Here is a 24,351-nt window from a genome sequence, read left to right on the forward strand (position 1 = left end):
TGCATAAGTAGAAGGGAGTGACTGCATTTGTGAGCGAAAACAAAATAGAAATAAATAAATTAAGGGATGACAGAAAACAGACAGGAGAACTAGCATCAGATAAAAGAGAATTAAAGAAAGGCTTTTGATGTTCTTTAATAAAGCATCATGTCATAACAAGGGAAACAGCCATTCAACATCTACATGCACATGCATCCATCACACCTCGCAGCAAGTGTCATAGCACAAGAAGACATCTACCGCATAGCTCCACAGCAGCTTTCCCAACTACAGCCACAGAAAACAGGACAGAAAGTAGAAGTCGAGAGGAAGAGGAGAGGAAGAGGAGAGGAAGAGGAGAGGAAGAGGAGAGGAAGGGGAGAGGAAGATAAGAGCAGAGAGCGGGAGCGAGGAGACGAGAGAGTGGGTAATGTGCCCCAGGTGTGCCCTCTATCCTCAGCAGTAGTTAAAAGCGAGCCACGGCAACGCCTCAGCCATCCGTCACCATGGAGATAACAAGCTGTCAGGGCCACATAGGATCATGGGCCACAGAGGCCGGTCACTCTGCTCAAACACCACAGGAGCCAATCAGAGTGGTAAGGGAGAGAGGGAGATAATGTGAGGAGAAGGATAGTTACTGAGCTCTGAGAGAGAGAGAGAGAGAGAGAGAGAGAGAGAGAGAGAGAGAGAGAGAGAGAGAGAGAGAGAGAGAGAGAGAGAGAGAGAGAGAGAGGCAAGACAAAGGCGGAGGCACCAAGAGGAGGTTAGGGATAAAAAGATAAGAGTAGGTGCAAAACACGTGAGAGAGGAGGAGGGGGAGGAAGAAGTGGGGAAATATATATAAGTTCATATAGAAATGTAAAATTGTTAGGATGGCGGAAAAAAAGAATGGTGCCTGGAGCTATACTACTCAATTCTGTGTGTATACACTCTATACAAGTGTCAGCACATTTGCATTCTGAAATGCTGTGTACTGCAAGTACTGTAATTACCCTGCCTTTCCACTTTGGAAATACCTTTAAAATGCCCATTTGAAAAATGGGCACAATTATAACCACAATTCTGGAAAAGCACTGCAGAAAACAGTGGAAGAAGTCCCTGAAAAAGCACAATGTTCAGCAGACCGTTACACTAATCACTTCACCAGGAGAGAGTATTGCTCTATGTATTATGAGATTAAACAAAATGACTGTGCATGCCAAAAGAGACATAGCATAAAACTGCTTCTCTAGAGTAACTGTTGACCGGTCAGGTTTCACCGAGTCGATAAGACTTGATAGGATTTGAGGTTTAATGGAGTATGAGTGACCTGACATTTTCTCATTTTGATCTGCAGAACAAGGCAATGATGGGAGTCGATCTTCACCACTTAGATAAGTCCCTGCGCTTCTATTTCTCTCTATTTATTAAGATTGACCAGGGGGAAACTACAGCATGTGCTGCAGCGGAGAAGAGGAGATGATGGAGTAAGCAGTTGAAGAGGAATGACTTGAATTAAGAGAATCCTTAAACGGGTCAAATCCAACATTAAGAGGGGGAAAAAGCTGCTGATGCCGGACATAACTGGATACGCTACAAAATATATGTACACATGTATCTGTCAGAAGAATTACTCAGATCATTTACTTAAGAAAAAGAGGCAATGTCACATTTTAGAAATACTCGGCTATTTCTGTCCTGCAATCAAGGCTTATTCCCAACAACTTTCTCGCTAAACGTAATTGAGAATGCAGTTTAGTTCTGTGGGAACGTAATTTTTAGGAGACAGGGTTGCTTATTCCACATAAGTATGCAGAATGGCCCATTTCAGAATGACATTACATTATTGAATATTATTATTGATGCATGTGTTCATGATTTTAATGATGCAGCCAGTAAAGGTCAGGCTAGTTTGAAATACTTGACATATTGCAAAGTAGTTGAATCTTATTTCCATCATCCTTAATTTGTAGATTTTATTTAGTACAAAGTATCCAACACTAAATCTTTGAGATATATCTGTGAATTGCCAAAACAGTAAAATGATCCTACATGGCAGTTTCCACCAAGATCAAGACCGAAATCTACAGATATATATTTCTGACTATTCAAAAATAGTGGACAAGGTTAACAGAAATGGAAAAGCATGGGAGACGATAAACATTACTCTGTTGAAAGAATCAGTCATGGAAATCAAATGTACTTCAATTTCAGTAGACTTGACAAATGGTACTGAGGTGAGATTAATAAAATGTAGTGGTGCACGATAATTATCACGATATTAGGAATTATGACGTCATCCCGATAAACCCATGGATGTATAATAAGAACTGGATACAGCGTGGGAGGCGGGGCCTCATTCATTCCTATGAGAGTTGCTCATTAGCGCATGATGATAAAATGGCCCAACTTTTGAGAGAGTGAAACGTCACAGATTACCCGGCATGCCTGAGAAGTACCCGTATGTGCGCTCATAGCGCATGCGCAACTTTAACCAAAATGCTCGTTCACATCAAGCACGTCAATTTGCGTACACGTAACAGCACCGTGCGTTCATGACAGCATTAACGAGGCGGCAGTTAGCAGCTAGCGGCTAGCTAGTAATTATGCTAATGTACACATCAATCGTTATGTACTTATATTACGCTGTAACAGGATATAGTGATATCCAACAGAGCTTCATTTAGCATGAAATAATTATTGCACTGTATATATATATATATATATATATATATATATATATATATAATATATATATATATATATATATAAATATATATACACTAGGGTTGCCAACCGTCCCGTATTAGCCGGGACGTCCCGTATTAGCCGGGACGTCCCGTATTTGAGCCAAAATGGGCGTGTCCCGTACGGGACATTGTTTGTCCCGGACCCGGTGTAAAGGGAAAAATTAAAAATATGTTTCTGTTTGCGCGCAATACAGTGTGTCTGGCTGCGTGCCTGTGTGTTTGTATGCTGTATCCGAAGGGCACTAGGACCGCTCAGTTGATAGGGCAGGCACAATGCTCGCACGTGTGTGTGAGATTTTCTCCGGTGGGCCGCGGGCGCGGCATCATTGTTTGTGTGGCCTGTTCAGTCGTTTGGGGAAATGAGCGCTGCCGGTGGAGGAGGTGATAATGAAAGAGGAGAAGAGAGAGAGGATGTGGTTCTGGGCCCTGGGCCTTCTAAAAAGAAAATACTTGTGTCTTACAACAAACAGTGGAAGAAAAACACAGTTGGGTTAAGACCGTGAGTGGAGATCTGTCTCGGGTCTTCTGCGTGAGAGAGTCAGTCAGCTGATTGATGGGAAAATGCTGGGGAAATGGTTGGTTGAAGGATAACATTAAGTCTAATAATGATGTACCGTGCATGTTCGCATCATGTATACTTTGCATTACTTAATACCATTTTTCAAATATTTATTTTTTAACATTTTGGACAAAATAGCCAATTGTACATCGAGGTGCCCAGATGTCCCTATAGTGCCCACCTATCCGATTTGAACATGCTGATGTACAATGTGATGTAGTAGCCTAATGCAGGTGTAAGATCATTGTGTTTGTATTGTGTTATAGGTATGCATAGTTTTCTATGCATTTTGAGGGTTTTGGGGGGTTTGACCCCTCGAACCCTAGGGGGCTGGCTCCCCCAAAATAATTAAATAACATAACCCTAACCCTAAAACCGAAATAAAGCAACAAAAAAAAGTAACTATATCCTCCAGAAACCCGAAAATCTTCACACGCGTACGGGGGACACATGCATGTGTCCCGTTTCTCCATTTCTGGAAGTTGACAACCCAAAACAAAACACAGTGCAATAAGCTTCTTAGTGCAATAATAAACTACAGGGACGTTAATCTAACGTCGGTAATATTAACTTTATTTAATACAACATTTACGGTACAAGATTTAATCATACAGCCCATGTAGTATAATATTTTACAAATGATGAATTACAGCAAACATTACAATATATCTATTATTACAGCTCCGTGGGATGGCAGTAAGGCGATATGGGTCCGTTGTTATTGTGCATCCATGGGTAAAGATAAACGCATGTAGTCAGTGCTTGAATTGGAATGAAAAAGGTGCCAGTACTCTAAAATCAGCAACTTTTTCAAGTCAATTTTATATATACAGCCCACAAACAAGAATTTGGCTACTATAATGCTGGTGGGTTTGTCTCTTTACTACTGTATATTTTAGAAAGGTTCACTGTACTTAACATTTTTTATGATAGGCAGCGGATATGGCTAAAGCTCAGTAAGGTCAATATTAACTGAAAATATAGCAATCAAAGTCTAGATCTTCTGCTGAAGACACATGAAGCAGAGACCTTTCAGGTGAGAGCCCCTCTGGTGGTGTTCAACATTAATGACAAGGAAACAAAGCTCTGGTCAGAAGCATTTTTTATAAAAAGCTTTAACAAAATTAAGTATTTCTGTACATTTTGAATGCAATCTAACTTTCCAACTCAGAAAACGAAAAAGTGCCAAAAGTCTTCTCACATGGCTGAGCTGCTTTGCAATATACTTCACCACTGAAGAATACAAATATGTATAAAGTAAACTATGATGCAATCTAACTTTCCAACTCAGAAAAATGATAAAGAGCATGAACAAAGAACATGTAAAAACAAATGCAAAATTTGCACAATCTAAAATGAGAAACTGTAACTGCAAGTAACAAAGTCTGAGCCATGGTAAAGAGTTACATTGAACACCAAGCTGATCAGATAACTCCCTGGTTGGTCTGAAGTCCTTCTATCTCCAGGATCTGTACAAATCGGCACATTATGCCAAAAGTCTTCTCACTGGGTGAGCTGCTTTGCAATATACTTCACATTGTTAGAAAAGGCTCCAGAAGGCCTTGGGGACATCAGTATCAGGGGCTGGAGCTGGACAGGCTCTTTCATCAGCACTTCTCCTTCCCTTTGCCAGCCAGGACCTCACATACTGTTCCGGATTGAACTGTCCTAGTGATGGTCCATTACATTTAATGAAAACCAGGCTGGACAGTCGGCTGACAGAGAGAGCATTCCTTTTTGCAGTAAGGATATCGTTCATGCAGCTGAATGCCCGCTCACACTCACTAGTGGAGACAGCGATGGTTCGGACTGCTTTCAGTAGAGGCTCCATGGCAGCAGGTGTACGGGATGCCCTGGTTTCCTTGTATTCGCGAAAGCCCTGAACAGTCTCTCTTCTGTCCACTTTCAGCACTTCGCACAAACGTAGCACCTCTACGTCCCCATACTGTACGTCTAACTCCTCTTCAGGCCAACTTCCAGGATGGATAACTTTCATGTCCTGGATTAGCTGATTGTCCCGGGCCTCCCGGCCATGTAATGGGATTTCTCTTGTGCTGACATGAGAGGAGGTTGTGGAAGTCATTCTGTGTCTCAGATTCTCTACCATACTGCGGAAAAACTGACCTGCATGAATCTGTACAAGCCTGCCATTCTCACGCAGGGGCAGGGCAACACCCTTGAAGGACTTCTCAGCTAGAGCTGTATGAACTGTAGTCATGTGTGGGCCAGGCATGGTGACCATGGATTCAAAAACTCGTATTTCTCGAGTTAAGAGCCTATCTGCTGTAGGCAGTGTCATCTCTCTTTTTTGGAGTTGCCGAGAGAGGTCGCTGAGCTCTGTGAGCGCATCGTACATCAGTCCCAGATTGCTGACAAACGTTGCAGATGTGAGCACATCATCCAGGCCCTTGTACTTTGCTCTGTCTCCCTGCTCGTGTCGTTTGCAGCATTTGTGAAGTGATCATGAAGCACTCGGTAGTTTTCCCAGACTGCTCTGACGCTCCTTTCACTTGAAGCCACCCAGCGGATGGACAAAACACGCCCTATCACCAGGAGACGCTGTCCGACTGCTTGCGCACACTGCGCTAACTGCCTCTGATTTTTGGGGGAGGCATGGAACAAGGAATAGAGTTTGTCAAAAAAGATCTGGAAATGATTGAGCCCTGAGACCTCCTTGACCACATCCCCAACTGCCAGCTCTAGACGATGATTGGAGCAGTGCCACACAAACAGGCTTGGGAATTTACTACACAACTGGGTAGCAACGCCTGTTCTCTTCCCTAGCATGACTGAAGCCCCATCACATGCAAAAGAAACGAAACACTGACCTAAAAAGTCCTCGTTAAAATCTCTTCCAAGACACTCCATTAACGCCTTTGTGATGTCATCAGCCGTTGTTCCATCCAACTCGATCAGCTCCCAAAAAAACGTTTCGGGCTCAGCATCAGCTAATGCTGAGCGTAGACACACAACAAGCACCGTTTTACCACTAATAGTGGTAGATTCATCGACCAAAACACAGAGTTTTCTTTGGTTTTCTGTAATGTCTTTTGCCATTTTTTTCTTCAGCTCATGAGCTATGTGGTCGATGATTTCGCCACAGGTTTTATTGGAGTGCAAAACCCTGCCCACGTTCAGCCCATTCAGTTTCTGTACATTCAAATCAATTGGCATGTCTGTGAATGGCCGGCTATGTTTGCCAATTTTATATGCCGTTCGAAAAACTCTGATAGTGGTGTCTAATTCAGATTTATGCATAGACTGCACTTGATGTTGAATAGTTTCACGTGAAGCAGATGTAAGGATGTCAGCAGCTTTTACATGGGCTTGTGATTCTTTATGTTCTTTGATTTTTTTTCTCAGGCTAGCTTGTTGTTTGCCCTTGTCAACACCGAAATGAGACACTGCACACTCACCCCATTCAGTTGACAGTTTCAGTCCTTGTCCAGTGTGTATTCCCAAAGATTTGACATCTCTGCATATCCGACATCCTAGCTTCTTATCTTTAAGAAGGAGCCATGCATTGGTCTTGCAAAAATATTGCACCTGGTCCGTTGTCCAGCAGTCAGGTGCATCGCTTTGCCCGGTGTTGGTGGTGGCAGTTGCGCCAGCAGCAGCTAACGTTAGAGGCTCTGGAGGAGGCGGCGGAGCTAGTGCTAATGCTAATGCACTAGAACTTGGAGCAGGAGGATCAACCAAAGAAAGCTCCCCATCAGACACAATTTCCAACACAGGCACAGCATTCTCTGTATTTGAAGTTTCTTCCGGCGACAACCGCTGTCTTTTTGCACTTTTATTAATCCACGCTAACATTTTAGAAATGCTAATTTGTGACGTGACTTGCTTTCCTTCTCTCGGGGGCGTGCCTGCTCTGTTCTATCACTCTACATAGCCACCCACTGGGTGGGAGTTGCACTGCATAAACACAACACACGTGCATCTAGGTATGTAAATTGTAAAGCATTAAAACATGGTTTTACTAACAGTTTTCAGTATGTTGTTACTTCGGCATTATTATTATTAAACGTGTATTACTATTAAATCACGGTCAAATAGGTTAATTTTGACATAGTCGTTTCCACCACAGTATTTACATGGAGAAGATAAGCCCCGCCCCCTCTCCAGCACGTTCTGTTTGAATGACAGGAGTAAACAGCTGACAGCCGCTGTGAAACTCCAGCGGTTAGAGCGATGAGAATGTCCGTTCGGCACCTCATGACGCATCTACTGAGTACCGGGCGGCTGTTATATATATATGGATGTATAATAAGAACGGCGGGAGAGTGTTGAGTACTGGCACGGTGCATGAGTACCGGAGTACCGCCAGCATGCCGGTACTGAGCAAGAAGTGCCGGTACTCCATGGGTCAGAACCAGAAGTGCCGGTACTGCGTACCGGTGAGTACCGGCCCAATTCCAGCACTGCATGTAGTGCTGATAGATAGACTGTATAAAGTGCTGAACACGTAACATGAACGTGCCGGGCGGCGCGCTCCCGTGGGTTAGATGCGCGTTCATAATGCAGAGGGAAATAACTCTCAGAATAACGTTATTAGCACATTTTTACAACTTGAGGAACGCATGTTTTTAATAAGGGCTATACAAGTGTTCATACTGGGTTGTTTATTTAGTTTAAAAAAAAATATCCAACGAGTTACAGACCACTCTTTCCCAATGTAAGTCAATGGGAAAAAGTGTTTCCGGGCCCAGCAACCTAAAGGAAGTGTAGTACCGCCGTTTGGCCACAACGAATATTCTCATCAGACTCAGGCGCACTTCCTGGGGGCTTGGATAAACCCGATAAAAGTATTAATAGCCCCGATAATATACAATATATTTTTTGGGTAAAAAAAAAGGAAAAAATACTGCGGTGTGGGTGGATTGGGATGAGGGGCGCTTGTTTTTCACTCGGCTCCTCCCATTTTGCCAGTACTGTGGAGTTTTTCACAAATCCAGCACTCCCTAACTCATGCCTGGCTGTGACGTAGATGGTGTGCGGCCGTGAAGCCAGGACAGTAAACAAACATGTCGTCGGTAGTATGGGACTATTTCAAAGTTTCAGAGTTAGATAGTTCGCTTGCTATTTGTATTAACAAATGCAATGCAGAAGTTCCACGAGGAGGGAAAAAGGCAACGAGCTGTAATACTTCCAACCTGATTAGTCACCTGAAACATCGCCATCGCTACGGTGATGTGTTAAAAGCGTACGAAGACGCCTGCGCTGCTAAACTAGCGGCGAATCCAAAGCCAGCTGCAAAGGCACCGGGGCTTTTACCTATCGACGAGGCTTTTGAAAAAGGCAAGAAGTTTGCCAGATTTGTTTGGGAAAATAAATATGGTCACTTTGAAGAGTCAAAACTGTTTGCTTTGTTTTGTTCATAGTAGTAATGCTCATGTCATTTGCTCACTACTAGTCTTTTTTTTACCACCAGGTGTGCAAAAACTACAGGTACATTTAATATATATATATATTATATTATTATCGGTATCGGTCTTGAGAAGCAGGAAGTTATCGGTATCGGTTTCAAAAAACCAATATCGTGCATCCCTAATAAAATGAGTTTAAAAAACAACACAAAAGGGTTAAAATTCATCTATGTTGCATGGTGTGAGCGTGCACTCTGAAGAGCAAAAGCAATGGGAAGAGGGAGAAGAAGTGTGTGGGGTGCAATATGGAGAGGTGCTCCTGGTGCTTTGCTGCAGGCAAGCGTGGGAGAGCATCTGTGTGTGTGTGTGTGTGTGTGTGTGTGTGTGTGTGTGTGTGTGTGTGTGTGTGTGTGTGTGTGTGTGTGTGTGTGTGTGTGTGTGTGTGTGTGTGTGTGTGTGTGTGTGTGTTTCACCAAATGCCTTTCCCAGCTACTGTGTGGTGAGCAGCATTATTGATCTACAAATGGTAAAACACCCACTTTTTGCCCCCCACACACATCCAGACTTCAGACATGCCGCACTGAGCACAAGCAAAACACTATCTCATGACATTGCAATGAGGCTGATCATTGAAAAAAAAAAAGTATTGTGCTCATATTTTTGTCGGTGCATAAGCAGTCTTAACATATTTATACAGTACTGACTGCTACTGTAATACAGTACTGTCTGCTTTAGTGCGATCGATACACACACTCAAACTGGTACACATCGTTGTTGTACATCAAACTCCTGCTCCAGTTTAAGTCCCACACACAGTAGAAGCACTTATACATCTTCCTATTCTTACTCAAGTAAGCGCAGAAAGCCTGTGAATAAACTGCCATCACACACACACGCCTGATTATTTTACAGATTCATAACTGAAATATGTTTTTTTCAAAATCACTAGTAAAACACGATGAAAGGGAAAATAATTAGAACTATTCAGGCGAGGTTTGAGTGCACATTCTCTCTCTCTGTCTCATCCTAACTTTCAATTTGTGGCCTGTCAACTTAATTTTCAAGACTCAAAAACATTGGCACACAGACTCACACACACACACACACACACACACACACACACACACACACACACACACACACACACACACACACACACACACACACACACACACACACACACACACACACACACACACACACACACACACACACACACACACACACACACACACACACACACACACACACACACACACACACACACACACACACACACACACACACACACACACACACACCCAGCTTGAAAACTGACGCAGTCACAATAGGCAAAAGTAACAGCTCAGCATGGTGACCCGAGTGTGTGTTTACGCGTTTTCTCGGCTCTCCAGGTAAAATCCCCTCAGATAAAAGCAATTACAAACTTTTTCTGAGACTATAAACACACAAATAATCGTATTCACCTTCACACACTCGATATATATTTTTTTACCACACGAACACTTAAACACACAGATGCGCCTCTCTGTGTTCCAACATGCTCACAGTTTCTGCCACGACGGGTGTCTACGAACCCATGAGGTGGATATACAAGGGAAATTAGATTTGGAGAGTGTGTGTGCGCAGTGTGAGTATGCAGCGGCATGCTTTACCCAGTGGCTCGGGGCCAACTGAGAGCAGCAGAGCTCAGCCATTAGCAAGCAGTGTAAAATCCTTCTGAAACCTCTTTTCCTCTAAATATCAAAGATGGAGTCTGAAAGGCAAACAGAAGGTTTCGCTGCCCAGCTTTATCTTTCCGACTGCCTACGCTATCTTCTTGATTTTTATGGCCACCCATTTGTTTGTCTGTGTACAGACATATTACCATGCTGTTGGTCTATCCTCACAGGGCTTCCGCTAGAGGCATGGGTTGAAAATGAAGTCAAACTCCTGACTTACAAGGGATTTCATGGGCTTTGGCCTGAATGCCTCAGTCCTTTTCCGTCTAAAATGTGTATCCAGACTTTTACTCAAATGTAATTGCTTTAAAGAAACGTATGCCTTGTGATCTATAATTCATTGCCTGTAGGTTTTTATATTTAACTGCAACATTTCTTGTTCTGCTATGTGGTTATATACCATTTGAGTAACTCAGTACATTGTTTTCCAGTAGGCACAGATGTACTGTACAGGAATGGGTCATATGTTCTTCTATTTCACTGATGCCTCAAACATTATTAATTAACTGCACATGCCGTGTAAAGAAACGTAATGCAAATATATCAATAAGTTGCACGAGTACATTTTGATTTTGGATGGCAGGTCTGGAGAGAGGCATGAGACAAATAGTGAAAAAGAGAAACCAGACAATTGCCCTAATTTACTTCAGAGGGTGAGAACAGAATCAGTTTAATCTGTAAAATGCAACCTATTAAGGTGTGTTTCATGATAACATATTTAAAAAGCAGTGATTTAAAAAGTGCAGAAAAAGCTCAAATCGAGTTGCCTCTCAAGGTTTGCTATTCCTTACACATGACAATAAGTCACACACTCCTGCAGCAGTGTGACAGTCAGTCCATTGGATCCTGTCTTTCCCTGATGTGAAGCATTGTCCTTTGTCTCACTGCCAACATCAGGGTGGTCAGAAAACAGACAATTGCTTCTCTGGCCGCAAAGAAATACACCACACACACACACACACACACACACACACACACACACACACACACACACACACACACACACAGAGACACACACACACACACACACACACACACACACACACACACACACACACACACACACACACACACACACACACGCTTTTCATTGTTCAAGCGGTGCAATGCTGATCAATGCAGTTGCGGTTGTATAAGGATGTCAAACACACTTACTTTGAGAAGATTCTCAGAAGCCTGCTGTTATATATGGTACAGATCCATAAAGGAGTGAGGGGAAAAGTGAAGGGTCAGAGTCAAGATGGATGAAAATGTATTAAAATAATTCAAAACAGAGACAGACAATGTAACAAAAGAGAAAAACTGACTCTGCAGAGTGAGTGACGGATAGGCAGAACAAATATATATTTTCAAAAGACTGAATATAGAGTGACGGAAGCACCAGTGTTAGCAGAGCAGATGAAAAGATGTTGCATGAAAGGCGGTCCAATGAAACGAAGAGGTTAGGAATGAGGTTAATGATGGTGAGTGAAGGTGTTTTAAACAGATACCATGTAAAGTGCATTGCACGAGGATCACTAAATATTTGAAAATAAACAATCGTTTTAAGCTGATGCACGGACAGGTGAATAATAAGGGTTAGAGTATGATGAAAAGGATATGGGCTGGAGACCATACGGATGCACCAGTTGCGAGGACAGGTGGTCTGCTTCAGGCAGAAGAAGACCACGGGTGCCAGCTCCGGGAAGGGCAACACGAGAGTGCTCAGGTCACTGCCGATGCTGACGTCATCATCTGCACCCACTTCCTCAATGATGTCATCAGTCTGCGCCAAGCCGTACTCCTCATTCTGCCCTGGCCCTGCTGAGGAAATGCTCCCCAGCGACACAGGACACTCCTCGCTCGTCATGGCAACCCAGCCGAGATCTGAAAGACAGCGCGAGTTGACAGTGGGGTTAGAGGAATTCAATGATTAGCACATTGTCACAATAAAGATCTACAAGAGACTTTTCATGACAAAATGACTGATTTGAATGAATTACCAGGCTGCAAATAAATAGCAATTAAATGGGTTGAAAGTTTGATTTTGGCTTTTGGCAATGCCGTCACTCCCGCATCGCACCAAATCCCCTTGTGTCATAACATCACCTAACAACTCAATATTTAATGTGTTGCTTCCCAGCCCCAAAGGCCCATCATTCTCTCACTTTCTCTTCGCCCCACGCAAAGCGCTCTTATCGTAAACTCTCATCTGCATAACAGAATGCATTGCGTACTGATAACCGTCACCTCTCGCAATCAAACACAGACAGAGGGAAATGACAACTGAGAGTAAATCAATGTCAACAGTCATTGCGCATTCATTAACGATTCATTTAGCCCCATCACGGCGTTGTGGGAGAGGAAATGGCTCTCCATCTCTTACCACTTAGCTCATGCATGGATTCTCTTTTATCTGTGAATGTATCACTCGTAAAAACACAAACAGAATGTGTACTGTGTGTTTTGATTTTAGACAAGTATTTCCACGCCTTTACAAAAGAGACTACAGCACATGAAATGTCATGTAAGCCGAGAAAATAAGTAGTGTCTTGAGTTAATTCTACATTGTTTTTAAGGATTCAAAAGCATACACAATATAATACGTATTAGAAAAGAGCAAAGACAGATAGAAACTCTGTACTTTTTGATCATTAAACTGGCGAGCAGGCAAATAAGTCCACCATGAGCAGATGGAGTCGAAGTGAATGCATAATAACATATTGCACATGGTATTCTTCCTGCTTTTAACTGGCAGCCAAAAGTAGCAGCCAGCAAGAAGAAGGAGCCAAGCTACAGTCTGGACTTGAGCATAACTGGACTGTCTTGCTCACAAACACAAAACACACACAACTATACACAATTGTGGTTTAACGCTTGGACTAAAGCACAGAAGTAACATTAAGTGAATGTGTAAGACACACCAAGCCAAATGATACATTTTTCATTTTTAGTATGTGATATTTGCATGTCTGTGCAAATAACTACAAGCGTGGGTGTGGAGTCCTTTATGTGAGTCAATGTGTTTGCTTGCACTACATCCTACAGGAGGGTTATGTGTTCGTGGAAGAGCATACTTTGTTTTATTTTCGGGTAATGATATTAAAGCCTATTCATTACAAGAAAATAGGATGGTGGTGATGGAGTAGCCTGCATCCATCGCAGCTCTGAAACTAATCCTCTGACGCGATGTTAAAACCAGATGGAGATATCAAAATCATTAGAAAGTCGCCCACCACGCAGTGACACTCACATACATCTCACACCCCGCCTAATAATCATTTGTACATCCATTGATTATGCCAGTACATATTGTTTTACCTTTTTTATTTGTACCATGGCAACAGCTGCTTCCTGTGGAGGAAGGAAGTGTATTCTTACTCTGCTGTGTTTTATTTCCCACGACAAAGCTTTCTTCGAGGGACCCTGAAGCTATTATGGGTGGCTACAATTAGGCAGGAGGCTGTTTTTCAGTGACAGTTACAAGGAGTGTGTTCTGTGGAATCTGTTTAAGACTATCTGTCCTTTCGTGTGAATGTCTTCACTGCAGAAAGGGGAAATGGCATTAGTATCAAATATGTTAGCATGTTAAAATATGTCATCTTACTTCTCTGAACTGTAATGTTTCCGCTCATTTAACATTATTCCTGCAAGCTGCGAACGCTTCTTTTTTTCTGATGACGACTGACGAACGAACACGTGTGACACAGAGAAACAGAAAGAGAGAGAGAGAGAGGAAAAGACTACCACTCTTGTGTTAGCAATGACTCACATGGACACATTCACACTTCCTCAACACACACTGTCACACATTAACACTCTTAATTGGGATAGCGGATATACAATCACCCATTTAGCTGCACTATGAGCTAAAGGCTGTGATGAGCCGTGGAGAAAACTTGCTTTCCCCCTCCCACACACACTCACTGCGACAGTCTGAGGCAGACACAGAAGAGGCTGGATGGAAAACAAGAGAGAAAAACATACTGTGGATCCATAAGGGGTTTGGGCGACACGTTCTCTATTTCAATCATCTCATAATGCCAATGTGAATCGAGGACAGGAGTGAAGCGCAGTGTTTTCTCTCCTCCACGGTTGTTTTACATATGATGTGTGATTCCCAAGGGATGCAAGTAATAACTCAACTTCTCAGTGAGTCACCGAATGAGCTTAAACGTGTGGGCTCGAAATAAGGCATGGGTGGCTTAAAACAAAAAAAGACAGTATTTTGAAATCTGCTGTTGACGCATATGAATGTTTCAGAATGACAGATAACCCTTAATCATTGGAATGTGACATGTGTCGGTCATTCGTTAAATAATATTAGACCTTGCTGCAATAAGAACAAACATGTATTTAATTGTAAAGCAACTTGCTTCTAACCAGTCAAATAACTGTACATGTGTAATAGTGTATGTCACACAACACATTGTGTTAGACTGCTATGGCTCTTGCTAGCTAACATGCCACATATCCCAGAAGGACACAGCGGCTATTAACGTTACGTTTCCGATTTGGACCGTTTAAAACACTAAAGGTCATGGTGGTGCAGGTTTAACTTCTCTGAGCGCACTCACATCTCCTGCTATGTGGTGCGTATGAAGAGAGCCAGTTGTGTTGCAGCCCAAATGCACTGCAAAAAGGAAGGATGCTGTATTTGACACGTAGCACATAATCCTAAAGGGAAAAGTTATTTTCTCCGTGTAAAACTTCCAGAAGTTTGAGCAAAGATAAAGCTGGGCTGGGTTGTGTGTGTACTGTATGGTAATGCCTCTGTTGGTCAGGTGATTTGGGAGAACGCTTAGCCCAGCACAGCACCAACAAACAGCCAGGATTGTCACACCGACTTAAGACAGCACCCGAGTCTTAACTTCTCCTAAACAATGTGTCCCACTGTCTCTAAACACGGTGCAGGAAGCACAATATTATCACTCCAGAACACACACATAAAGTTGTATGCGACTGGGTTGAAAAATAAATAAGAGCATAGGAGAAAAGACGGGGAAGACCCCCAATGATTGGTTCTGTCCCCTGGTTCTGATGTGTGTGTAAGCGACGCGTGTGTGTGAGTGTTGGAAGAAAAATAATGCACCAGTGAATTCAGAAGCAGACAGTGGCTAATGCTATTAGAGTCACGCCAGGGCAGGAAGCCCTCGAGGACACAACTAGGGCTACACATCCCATGGAAACACCACACACACACACACACACACACACACACACACACACACACACACACACACACACACACACACACACACACACACACACACACACACACACACACACACACACACACAAACCCACACACACACACACACACACACACACACACACACACACACACACACACACACACACACACACACACACACACACACACACACACACACACACACACACACACACACACACACACACACACACACACACACACACACACACACACACACACTTCCTGTCTCCCCAGCTATCAGAGGCCAAGACAAACCAGCGTTGACACCTATTGCTGAGTGATCAAAACAACACATCATTGGTTCCTCAGATGATCAATATATTCAATGAGAGAGACTGTATTTACAAAGCAGCCACTGGCAGGCGATCCGCCTCTCACTAACATGGCTGGCTTTATGACAGCACCATAAAATAGTCTTTTAAAATTTGATAAATACGACTCTTGCTTAATAGAGAAGAACATAACTCCTATTCGGCAACTCTACCTTGCCAAGTCAACTTTAATACAGTAGAGTGCCACAGCAATATCTAAACATGTCAACACATATGGACTTCCTTCACAGTGAAGCCGGTTCAAAACAGGTTTGGATAAAAGGTACAGGACAGTTCAAAATAAGTACTTCCTTTCAGATCATTGTTTATTATCGAGTCTGCGTTCTGGTTTTCTTTTCAGTTGTGCCACTTCGTACATTACAGCAGTCTGACTTAATGTCATCACAAAAGACCCAGGAGGAAGGAAGAATAAAGAAGACTAAATCAGTGTAAGTCAGTCGTTGTTGCTGAAGCAGTGCACCTCGGATATTTCTCCTGAGAAAGTACAGGAGGCGGAGAACATGCTGCATCACCACTATCTGTAACAGGCTGTCACAGGGCAGCATGGAGCCATTTGAAAGCTTCGTGGTGTCAGGTTGTAGATACGATCAGACTGTGGCAGCCCCAGCACAGACGCCAGACATCAATGTGATGGAGAATTTGAGCAACAAATAACATGGTCAACATTAGAAGATACATTACACAGAGCTGAGACAGAAGTATTGTAATGCCAAATGATTTTAGGGAAACTTCAAAATCTACTATACTCCGATTGAAAACTACAGTAGGACATAAATGAATGAGGCTAAGCCCTCCTAAATCCTCTCATGAATCATGCTGCTTTTCATTAGCTTGGTGGTGGAATTAGGAAGGAGGCGACTCCAATGGCAACTTTGCTTCATCTGTATAAGCAAACATGTGTTAAATGCCTCAAATTTGATAATCTTCGCGTCTTTATTGACCACTCTCTGTAAATGTACATTTAGACCATATAAATGAATCTGACTGTACTCAAAGCGACATGTTTCAGGATTAGTTAAACGCGGAAAACAATGCCACACTATTATACGCCATATTTCAGAGGAAATATTCGTTTTTCTGTGTTACTGTCAAATTCTGTGCTTTAAATCTCTGTCCTTAAATAGGTGAAAATACCCGTCTCCAGTGCGGGGAGTCGGGTTGTTAACCTGCAGACACAGCCAGACACTTAAAGGTTTTATAGTTGGTAGGTGACATATGGGTGTCATATCCATCTCCTGCTCCCAGCGTTGTTCTCCTGACTCGGCAGAAAAGCCAGATTGGCACAGACATTGCCGATGGATCGCAGGCCAGCCTAATTCCTCAATGTGTGAATATATAATGCAGTTAAAATGGTTATAATCATATAATCGGTATCGTGAGGTTTTTGCAATCGTGAACTGCTTAACCTCAAAACGGGCATTACCGTTATAGATTACATATGATAGTGAATTAAAGCCTGGTGGGTCAATAAAGTTAAATATTTAGCAAGAACGTTTTAACTTGAGGGAAGTGTTGATCAAGCTGGTTGGTTGGTTAGTTTTTTACATCCATTGTGACCTCAGGTGTCAACAGTTAACATCCCTTCAGTCAAACTTTTTAAAGTGTTAAATATAAATAAATGTTGTACTCTACCATATACGATTTCTTATTTTGTTTTGATCTAAGGAACGGGTGAAAGATGTATTTGATTCTCCTTTAAATCTCACATCTTCCTTTTGGGCTTTTAAAATGCACGTTTCAATTTCAGTGTCAGTATCGGTCTTGATATCTGCTCATCGTCTCCCTTCACCTGATCTCGTCTAAACTCCCCTGCTACCCTTTTCCCTTGCACTCACTTGATTTGAAAATCTCTGACTTTCTTCAATCCCTCCGTCTTCCTCCTTCTTTCCTAATTCTCTATCTCCATTACACTGTCTCTGCCTTTCTGTGATGAAGAGGATACCGAGCTCCGTGTCAGAAATCATCTTTAAAAGTGTCTGCCAGTCGATTACACTGGAGCAGTGGCCCTGCTGTCGGCCTAATCTGTTTGAACAGTATTGTCTTTTGCATAATAGCTGAGACTATCCTTGAGCACGCACAGTTTGAGCGGATATCAAACACCTCTTTGTGTCTTAAAGTCAGCATGCTCTGCTGCGTGACACGCTATTCCTCATGACGATACATTAAAGCACTGAGAAGTGGCTTAAAGCTATACGCAGTATGCTAACAGCTTATTCTGTTGTATTGATGTGAACCTATTGGGCACCAGGAAGACACACAGATGAGGTCATGAGCTTGAGAGAAGCAAAAAGGCTCGCATTGGATCAATCACAGTGTGAGGAAGATAGACAGGGATTTTACAATTGCAATCCCACTTTTTATTTCCCCATCAGTCTGAAGTATAATACCTACGTTGTTTACCACTAAAATGGTTTAAGCTTTAATGCTGAAATTCAGATTAGCCTCCGTTTGATTTAGGAATATAAAATACATCAAGAAACTCATTCGCAAATGGGATAAAGCCGTTTTAAATTGAAGGCGCAGATTTCCATGAAGTAACCTTTCTCGACTTGTACAGTTTCTTTTGTCCGTTTCTTCTTTTACCTGCTCCTGCTTTCAACACAAGAGCCGTGTTTGGATTAAATTGTTCTATTTCCAATTCAGTTTATGTTCACACAAATGCTGCCAGAGGCCATACAATCTCTTCAAGTTGAACCGTTCTGCTTTTATCAAAATGATACACAAATGATTCAACCGAAATAAATCAAAATCCAAGCACACACTAGTAGAAACGGTCATTTATCAATAAATTATAAAAACGACAAACAAGTAACTGTTGTGTCTATAAGCAACGTACGAATAAAGAACCATTATCCTGGTGCATGCTAGGAATGTTATTTCTCTTGGTGTACTGTTGTTGTCGTTCCAGTAGAACACACTTTACTGGACAGAAGAGAAGCAACATGGGGTCTCTTCACACATCACTACATCAGGCTCAGGTCCACTTTCAAAGCAATGTCAACCGAAACACAAGGTTGAATGAAGCATTAAGGACTCAATGTCTCGATGACATGAAGTTTTCTTTTATGCCTGTACTTCCTGTTAAACATTATTTATTATAATCTAGAGGACAGGAAGCTAGATTCACACCACAGGTGATCCCAACCAGAACAACTCAACGGCTGTCACAGGCTATCACCATGTATTACCACCTCTGACGTGTTGGGGTGCTTGTGTGTATGTGTCAGCTAAGTGACGTGGGGGGGGGGGGGTTGTTGTGCTTCGATGCTTTGTGGAAGTTTGTGTGCGCACACTCCTGTGTGTTATTGACTGATTTATAACCAGCTTCCCAACACAAATCCATCGTGGCGAGGGACGGGAGGGCCAATAATGCTGCCAATGATTTACTATTAGAGCTCTCGCTGTCTTTCTTTCACCCTGATAAATGACATGCTTTTTCCTCAGGCGGCCCGTGTGTGCGAGGCAGAGGGGGCTCATGCTTGTAGGCGTGCCAAATAAAACAAACGGTCCATCTTAGCGGCTGACGTACGAGTGCTTCTCTTGCAGCCTGTCGGCTTTGGGAAGTGTGTGTTGTGTGTTTCTGGGCTCCAAACCAGATGAAGCCGTTGTCTGCTCTTTGCCGACTACACTGACAGTGGCAGGAGGACTGAGGACGATCAATTCACATTAGGGACAGGCTGCTGCACGGCCGCAGGTGTGTGTATGTATAACGTCAACTTGTCCTAATGTGTGGTGTAAATCAGTGTGTGTGTGTGTGTGTGTGTGTGTGAGCAAGATCCTGCCTTCCATCAGATTTGGTGTGTTTTCGACAGTGTCCTGATCCCTCCTCTTGTCTGCTTCGTGCACACGCTCCAGCCAGGCACTAGTGGGTAATGAGGACAGTGGGTGCCATCATTGTCACAGGTGTTCCTTAATTGTCTCGAAGCACCATCATCCTCCTAATTTAGATGGCGGGAGAGTCCGTGTGATTTCATTTGAGAGGCTTTGTGATTTCATTGAGTGTGTAGCCTTCATCGTTCCTCACTCCAAGTTTAAAGCAGACTTTCTTCAGACTGAACTATGTAACCTCTCGAATTGCGCAACAACATCTCGAGGGGCTGCACATGTATTCTGTTGCATTTTGTTGGATTCCATTTCAAATGACCTAAAAGCTTTATTGCCCTAAGATCAAAGGATTGAAGTGAATGATGTCTAACGTGGGCTTTACAAGGGAACACAAGAAGGGGAGGAGGAAACAGAGAGGGGGAGAGGAAGTGATGGAGGAGGAGGAGTGATACACATCCATTCCTCTTTTTGTCCTCTGCGGGGCGTTGAGTCGAACATCTGTCAGCACTCCTTATCTCTTCTCCCGTCTCGTCACCGTCTCTTCCTCTCCTTTTAGAAATCTTCTCCTTGTTGCTTTCATGCCCTGACAGGAAGCTGCCATCAAAAGTTTGAAAACTTGGGGAGGAATGGAGCGAGAAGATGTGTGTGTGTGTGCATACGTCTGTGTAGAACTTTAAGTGTGTGTGTGTGTGTGTGTGAGAGAAAGCATGAGACAAAGACAGCAGACAAAAGCCCTGATATCAAGCCTGAGGAGGTTCTGTGAGGAATGACAGCTGCCTTGACAGCGCATGTGTGTCAGTACATGTAGAGGTGTTGTTATTATACATGTTTATGCCAATGTTTATGCAGAGTTTGTGTGCTTGCGTGAGTATTCTCTACCCAGGTGATGATAACTCCAGTCCGATCTGAAGCAAGCGGAGTTAACAGCTAGGATGTAAACAAGAGACAAACAAGAGAAGCAGAGGGAGAAAAAGCACAAAGGCTTGTTTTTTTATGACCAGAGATTTGAAAGGCATTATAGATCAAACGATTTCGTAAGTGCAGATAAAAAAGGAACAGTGAAACCGATAAGGTGGAAAAAGAGTTAAACCTATGACAAAAGTGTGGATAAAAGGAGAAGAAACATAAGTTGAAGGGCAAAAGACTTTAGGGAGAGGTTACATTTTATTTATTTATTTTGAACCTTTATTTAACCAGATAAAAGCATTGAGATAAAATCTCATTTTCAATGCTGACCTGGCCAAGAAGGCAGCGACGTTACACATAACACATAACACAAACATATAAAATACAGAGAACATAACTAAGAAAACAAAAGACGAAAAAGCAGTCACTACATTGTGCACATTCGGACAGTAAGAAAGGTGCACTACTTATTACTGCAAGAGCAGCTGGTGGTAAGGACGTCAGACAACTTCAACTTAAAACATGCTATTGAGACAAGTGCCGTCAGTTTGAGGCGTGATTGAAGGTCATTCCAAGACCAAGGACCATCATAAAAAAGACTCCTTTTCCCAGCCTCAGTCCGCACGGCAGGAACCTGGACCCGTATCCAGGCACTGGATCTGAGGTTGTAAGAGTCACAAACTGGAGCAAATCTGGCACATATATACAGTGGAAGCTTACCTACAATGTCTTTATACATTAATAAAAACCAATGCTGCATCCTACGCATACTAAGTGAGGACCATCCAGTTAGGCTAGTTTGCAATGATGAGTCCTATCGGGTGCATTTGATATATAACGCAGTGCAGCATGGTAGAGTGGGTCAAGTTTGGCCAAAACAGTGGGACAGGCAAATCTATAAATGGTATCACCGTAGTCCAGCTGGGACAGGAATAAGCCAGAGACCAACCTTTTACGGGATGAAGTTGAAAAACATTTAAGTCTGTAAAGGAAGCCAAGAGTGAATTTCAATTTCTTTGATAGAACTTCTATGGTGTTTGAAGTTCAGATTACTGTCCAACCAAAAGCCCAGATATTTGTAGGTATCGACAAACTCAACAGAGACGCCATCAAGGGTGTCAATGGAGAGGCAAGAGGACGCTGACTTGGGAGCAAAAAGCATTGCTTTGGTTTTCTTACTGTTCAAAAGCAGTTTGGAATCAAGAAGTGCGTGCTGCAGCGTGATAACATCGGATTTTAAATTGGAAACGGCCATATCCTCTGCCCTACAGAGGTGAGCTACACAGAAGAGACCGAAAGGAAGGATGACATTGGGAAAGACCGTAAGCAAGGGTGACAGAAAGAAGGTAGGATATGAGAGGGGAGAGCTGAGGAGGAAGAAAACAGACCGACAGAAAGGAAAAGAGTTTCAGGACAGGTGTGGCCTCTTCTTATGCAATCATTGATCTTTGATAAAACAGAGAAAGCATATTACAATGCACTCTCTCACTCAGAAACCTCCCGAGCTTTAAAGGGAATGTGTGATAATATATGGATGTGTTCTTCTAATGCACACGCATAAGCAATTCTTTCAAACAAACACCAAAGCCTGAATTATTATCCGTCCACTTCTTTCCCTCTCCACACCTCTTCTCAAACCAAGGAGCCAAGCAGCTTCCTAATGACCTAATTTGCATAAACATGCACATTGTGCAAGACAGGGAAGACGGTGGGTTGTGGAAAGAGAAACAGAAAGAGAGGGGCAGAGCTTTACCTGGAGAAAAAAAGAGGGAGTAATTTTGGAAATAGATTGCAACAAAAATACGGCGCTTTCAGACTGTGAAAAAAACAACCTCCAAACTCGTCTTTCTTCCCTACTCTGATGATATTCTGCACTCTCACCCCTTTTCAGCATCGTCTGTGTGCTTTTCAGTCTTTGCTCCCTGCCTGTCTCTTTTTGTCTGCTCCTCTTGCCAAACTGTAGGTAGCGTAATGCCAACAGCCATTATTCTCTTCCTCTCCCACGTCATGTCTCCTCGCTCTCCTCCTCCGCTTCCAGCACTGTCTTCGCCATCATTTCCCTTCCCTTCTCCTCTCATTCTCGCCCTCTCTTTCACTTCCTTTCCCTCTTTTCTCACAGAGTGCTGCGTCAGGCCTTTTCACCCTCATCAGTGTGACATGAGATTTGAATATGGCTCTTGGAGCATTTACGGTTTGCCAGCAACCCCTCGCCACACACACATAAACTCACTCGCACTCTAAAGAATTGTGACAAGTCTTGAGTGCTCACATGTGAACGGTAAAAGAGGGGATATAGGGAGGAAACTGGAGGAGGACGATGAAGGTGAGGAGAGGAGGAGGAGCAGTGAAGAGCAGAATGGGCTACTGTAGAGCATGAATATAAAGGAGGAATCAGAAAATGTGAAATGGATGAAGAATGAAACACAGAGAGGGAGTCAGCTGAGAGAAATTGACAGAATGTACATGTAGAAAGGGGGTTTTATTAAAATGCGGTAACCTTTTTGTTCGCCCATTTCTTTGCATTCTTAGTGGAAACCCTTCGATGAAAGAGCGAGAGAGAGGGGAATTGAGAACTGAGCTGAGCATGAAATGGCCATGAAGTGTCAAGTGCTGGCCTCCTCTCCAGAGAAACAAGGGAGCGATAAGAAGGTCCCAGCATGGGTTTTGTGTGTGTTTCTGTGTAAGTCCACATTTGTGTTAGTGCAATGCTATTTCTTTGCTACATAAAGATAATGCCTGACCCTAACCCTGGACCAAAGCTGCCAGAATGCAACACACAAGCTGCTGCTGCGGTTTGTAAAATGACATGTCACATTTTGCGATACATTTTTTATAACCACCACCCAAGAAGGACCTTGAAAATACAAAATCCTGAAGTTGTGAGATACGCAATTGTGAGATTTTGTCAAACCCTCCTCACACCAGCGCTGTTAATGCATGCTATACATGAAGAGAGGTTATGTTAGGCGGGGAAATATGTGAAGCACTGGGCCTGGCGTTGGTGAAACAAACACACCGGCGTACAACAATTCTTCATCTGTTATCAGGACCTTGAACTTCCTTCAAAAAATCTAAATTGCTTGCTGACGTACTGCATACAGAACATACTGCATAAAGTAGTGCACACTAAAGTAATGCATACCGATACCAACATCTGTCCGCAACATCATTTTGCGATAAATAACAATAAAATACAAAAACAAATCTTTCTAATGTATCCGGACAGTTGTCACCCAAACTGTGCACAATATGAATACCATGCACACTACTGCTGTTGTTGGTAAATCAATCAAAGCCACAACGCATACATATCTTTGAAACTAAGCATTTTTCCTCACAGAACGGGTCGAAAATGGATGATGGGGCACTTAAGAAACAAGCAGGTGGCCTAGACCCCAATGCTGTGCAGAGGAGAGGGGTGGAGTAAGATTGAAAAAGGCTGTGAGAAAAAGGTGTGGGGGGAAGAGAGAGCAGCGGACAATTCAAACGGGGAGAAGGAAACCTCTTGTTGTTATCCATTGTTCCTTTCCTGCTCTGTGCTGCTATTATTTTGACTCATTGCTTTTGCTAAAGTAGGCCAATGGCTTCGGTTGCTATGTGTTGTCAGCCACAGAGAGAAAATGGTGATGACACGCACAAACATGGTCACACCTTAAAAACAGAACTCTGAAGAGCCTTGCCATTTTTCTTGGATAATGAAAACAACTAAATCTGTTTTA

General features: G+C 42.9%; 1 protein-coding gene across 2 annotated transcripts in view; it reads right to left on the reverse strand.

The window, feature by feature from the left end:
• cacna1ia (calcium voltage-gated channel subunit alpha1 Ia) overlaps positions 1–24,351 on the reverse strand; it is a 178,742-nt gene that overhangs the window by 121,327 nt on the left and 33,064 nt on the right. For both annotated transcript variants that reach the window (XM_034089015.2, XM_034089014.2), the window contains exon 2: positions 11,956–12,220. In XM_034089015.2, the coding sequence (XP_033944906.2) occupies positions 11,956–12,203 (248 nt within the window). In that variant the 5' untranslated portion in view covers positions 12,204–12,220. The remainder of the gene's footprint in view (positions 1–11,955; positions 12,221–24,351) is intronic.

The sequence above is a fragment of the Pseudochaenichthys georgianus genome, chromosome 8 (assembly GCF_902827115.2).
Source record: "Pseudochaenichthys georgianus chromosome 8, fPseGeo1.2, whole genome shotgun sequence".
Lineage (NCBI taxonomy): Eukaryota > Metazoa > Chordata > Actinopteri > Perciformes > Channichthyidae > Pseudochaenichthys > Pseudochaenichthys georgianus.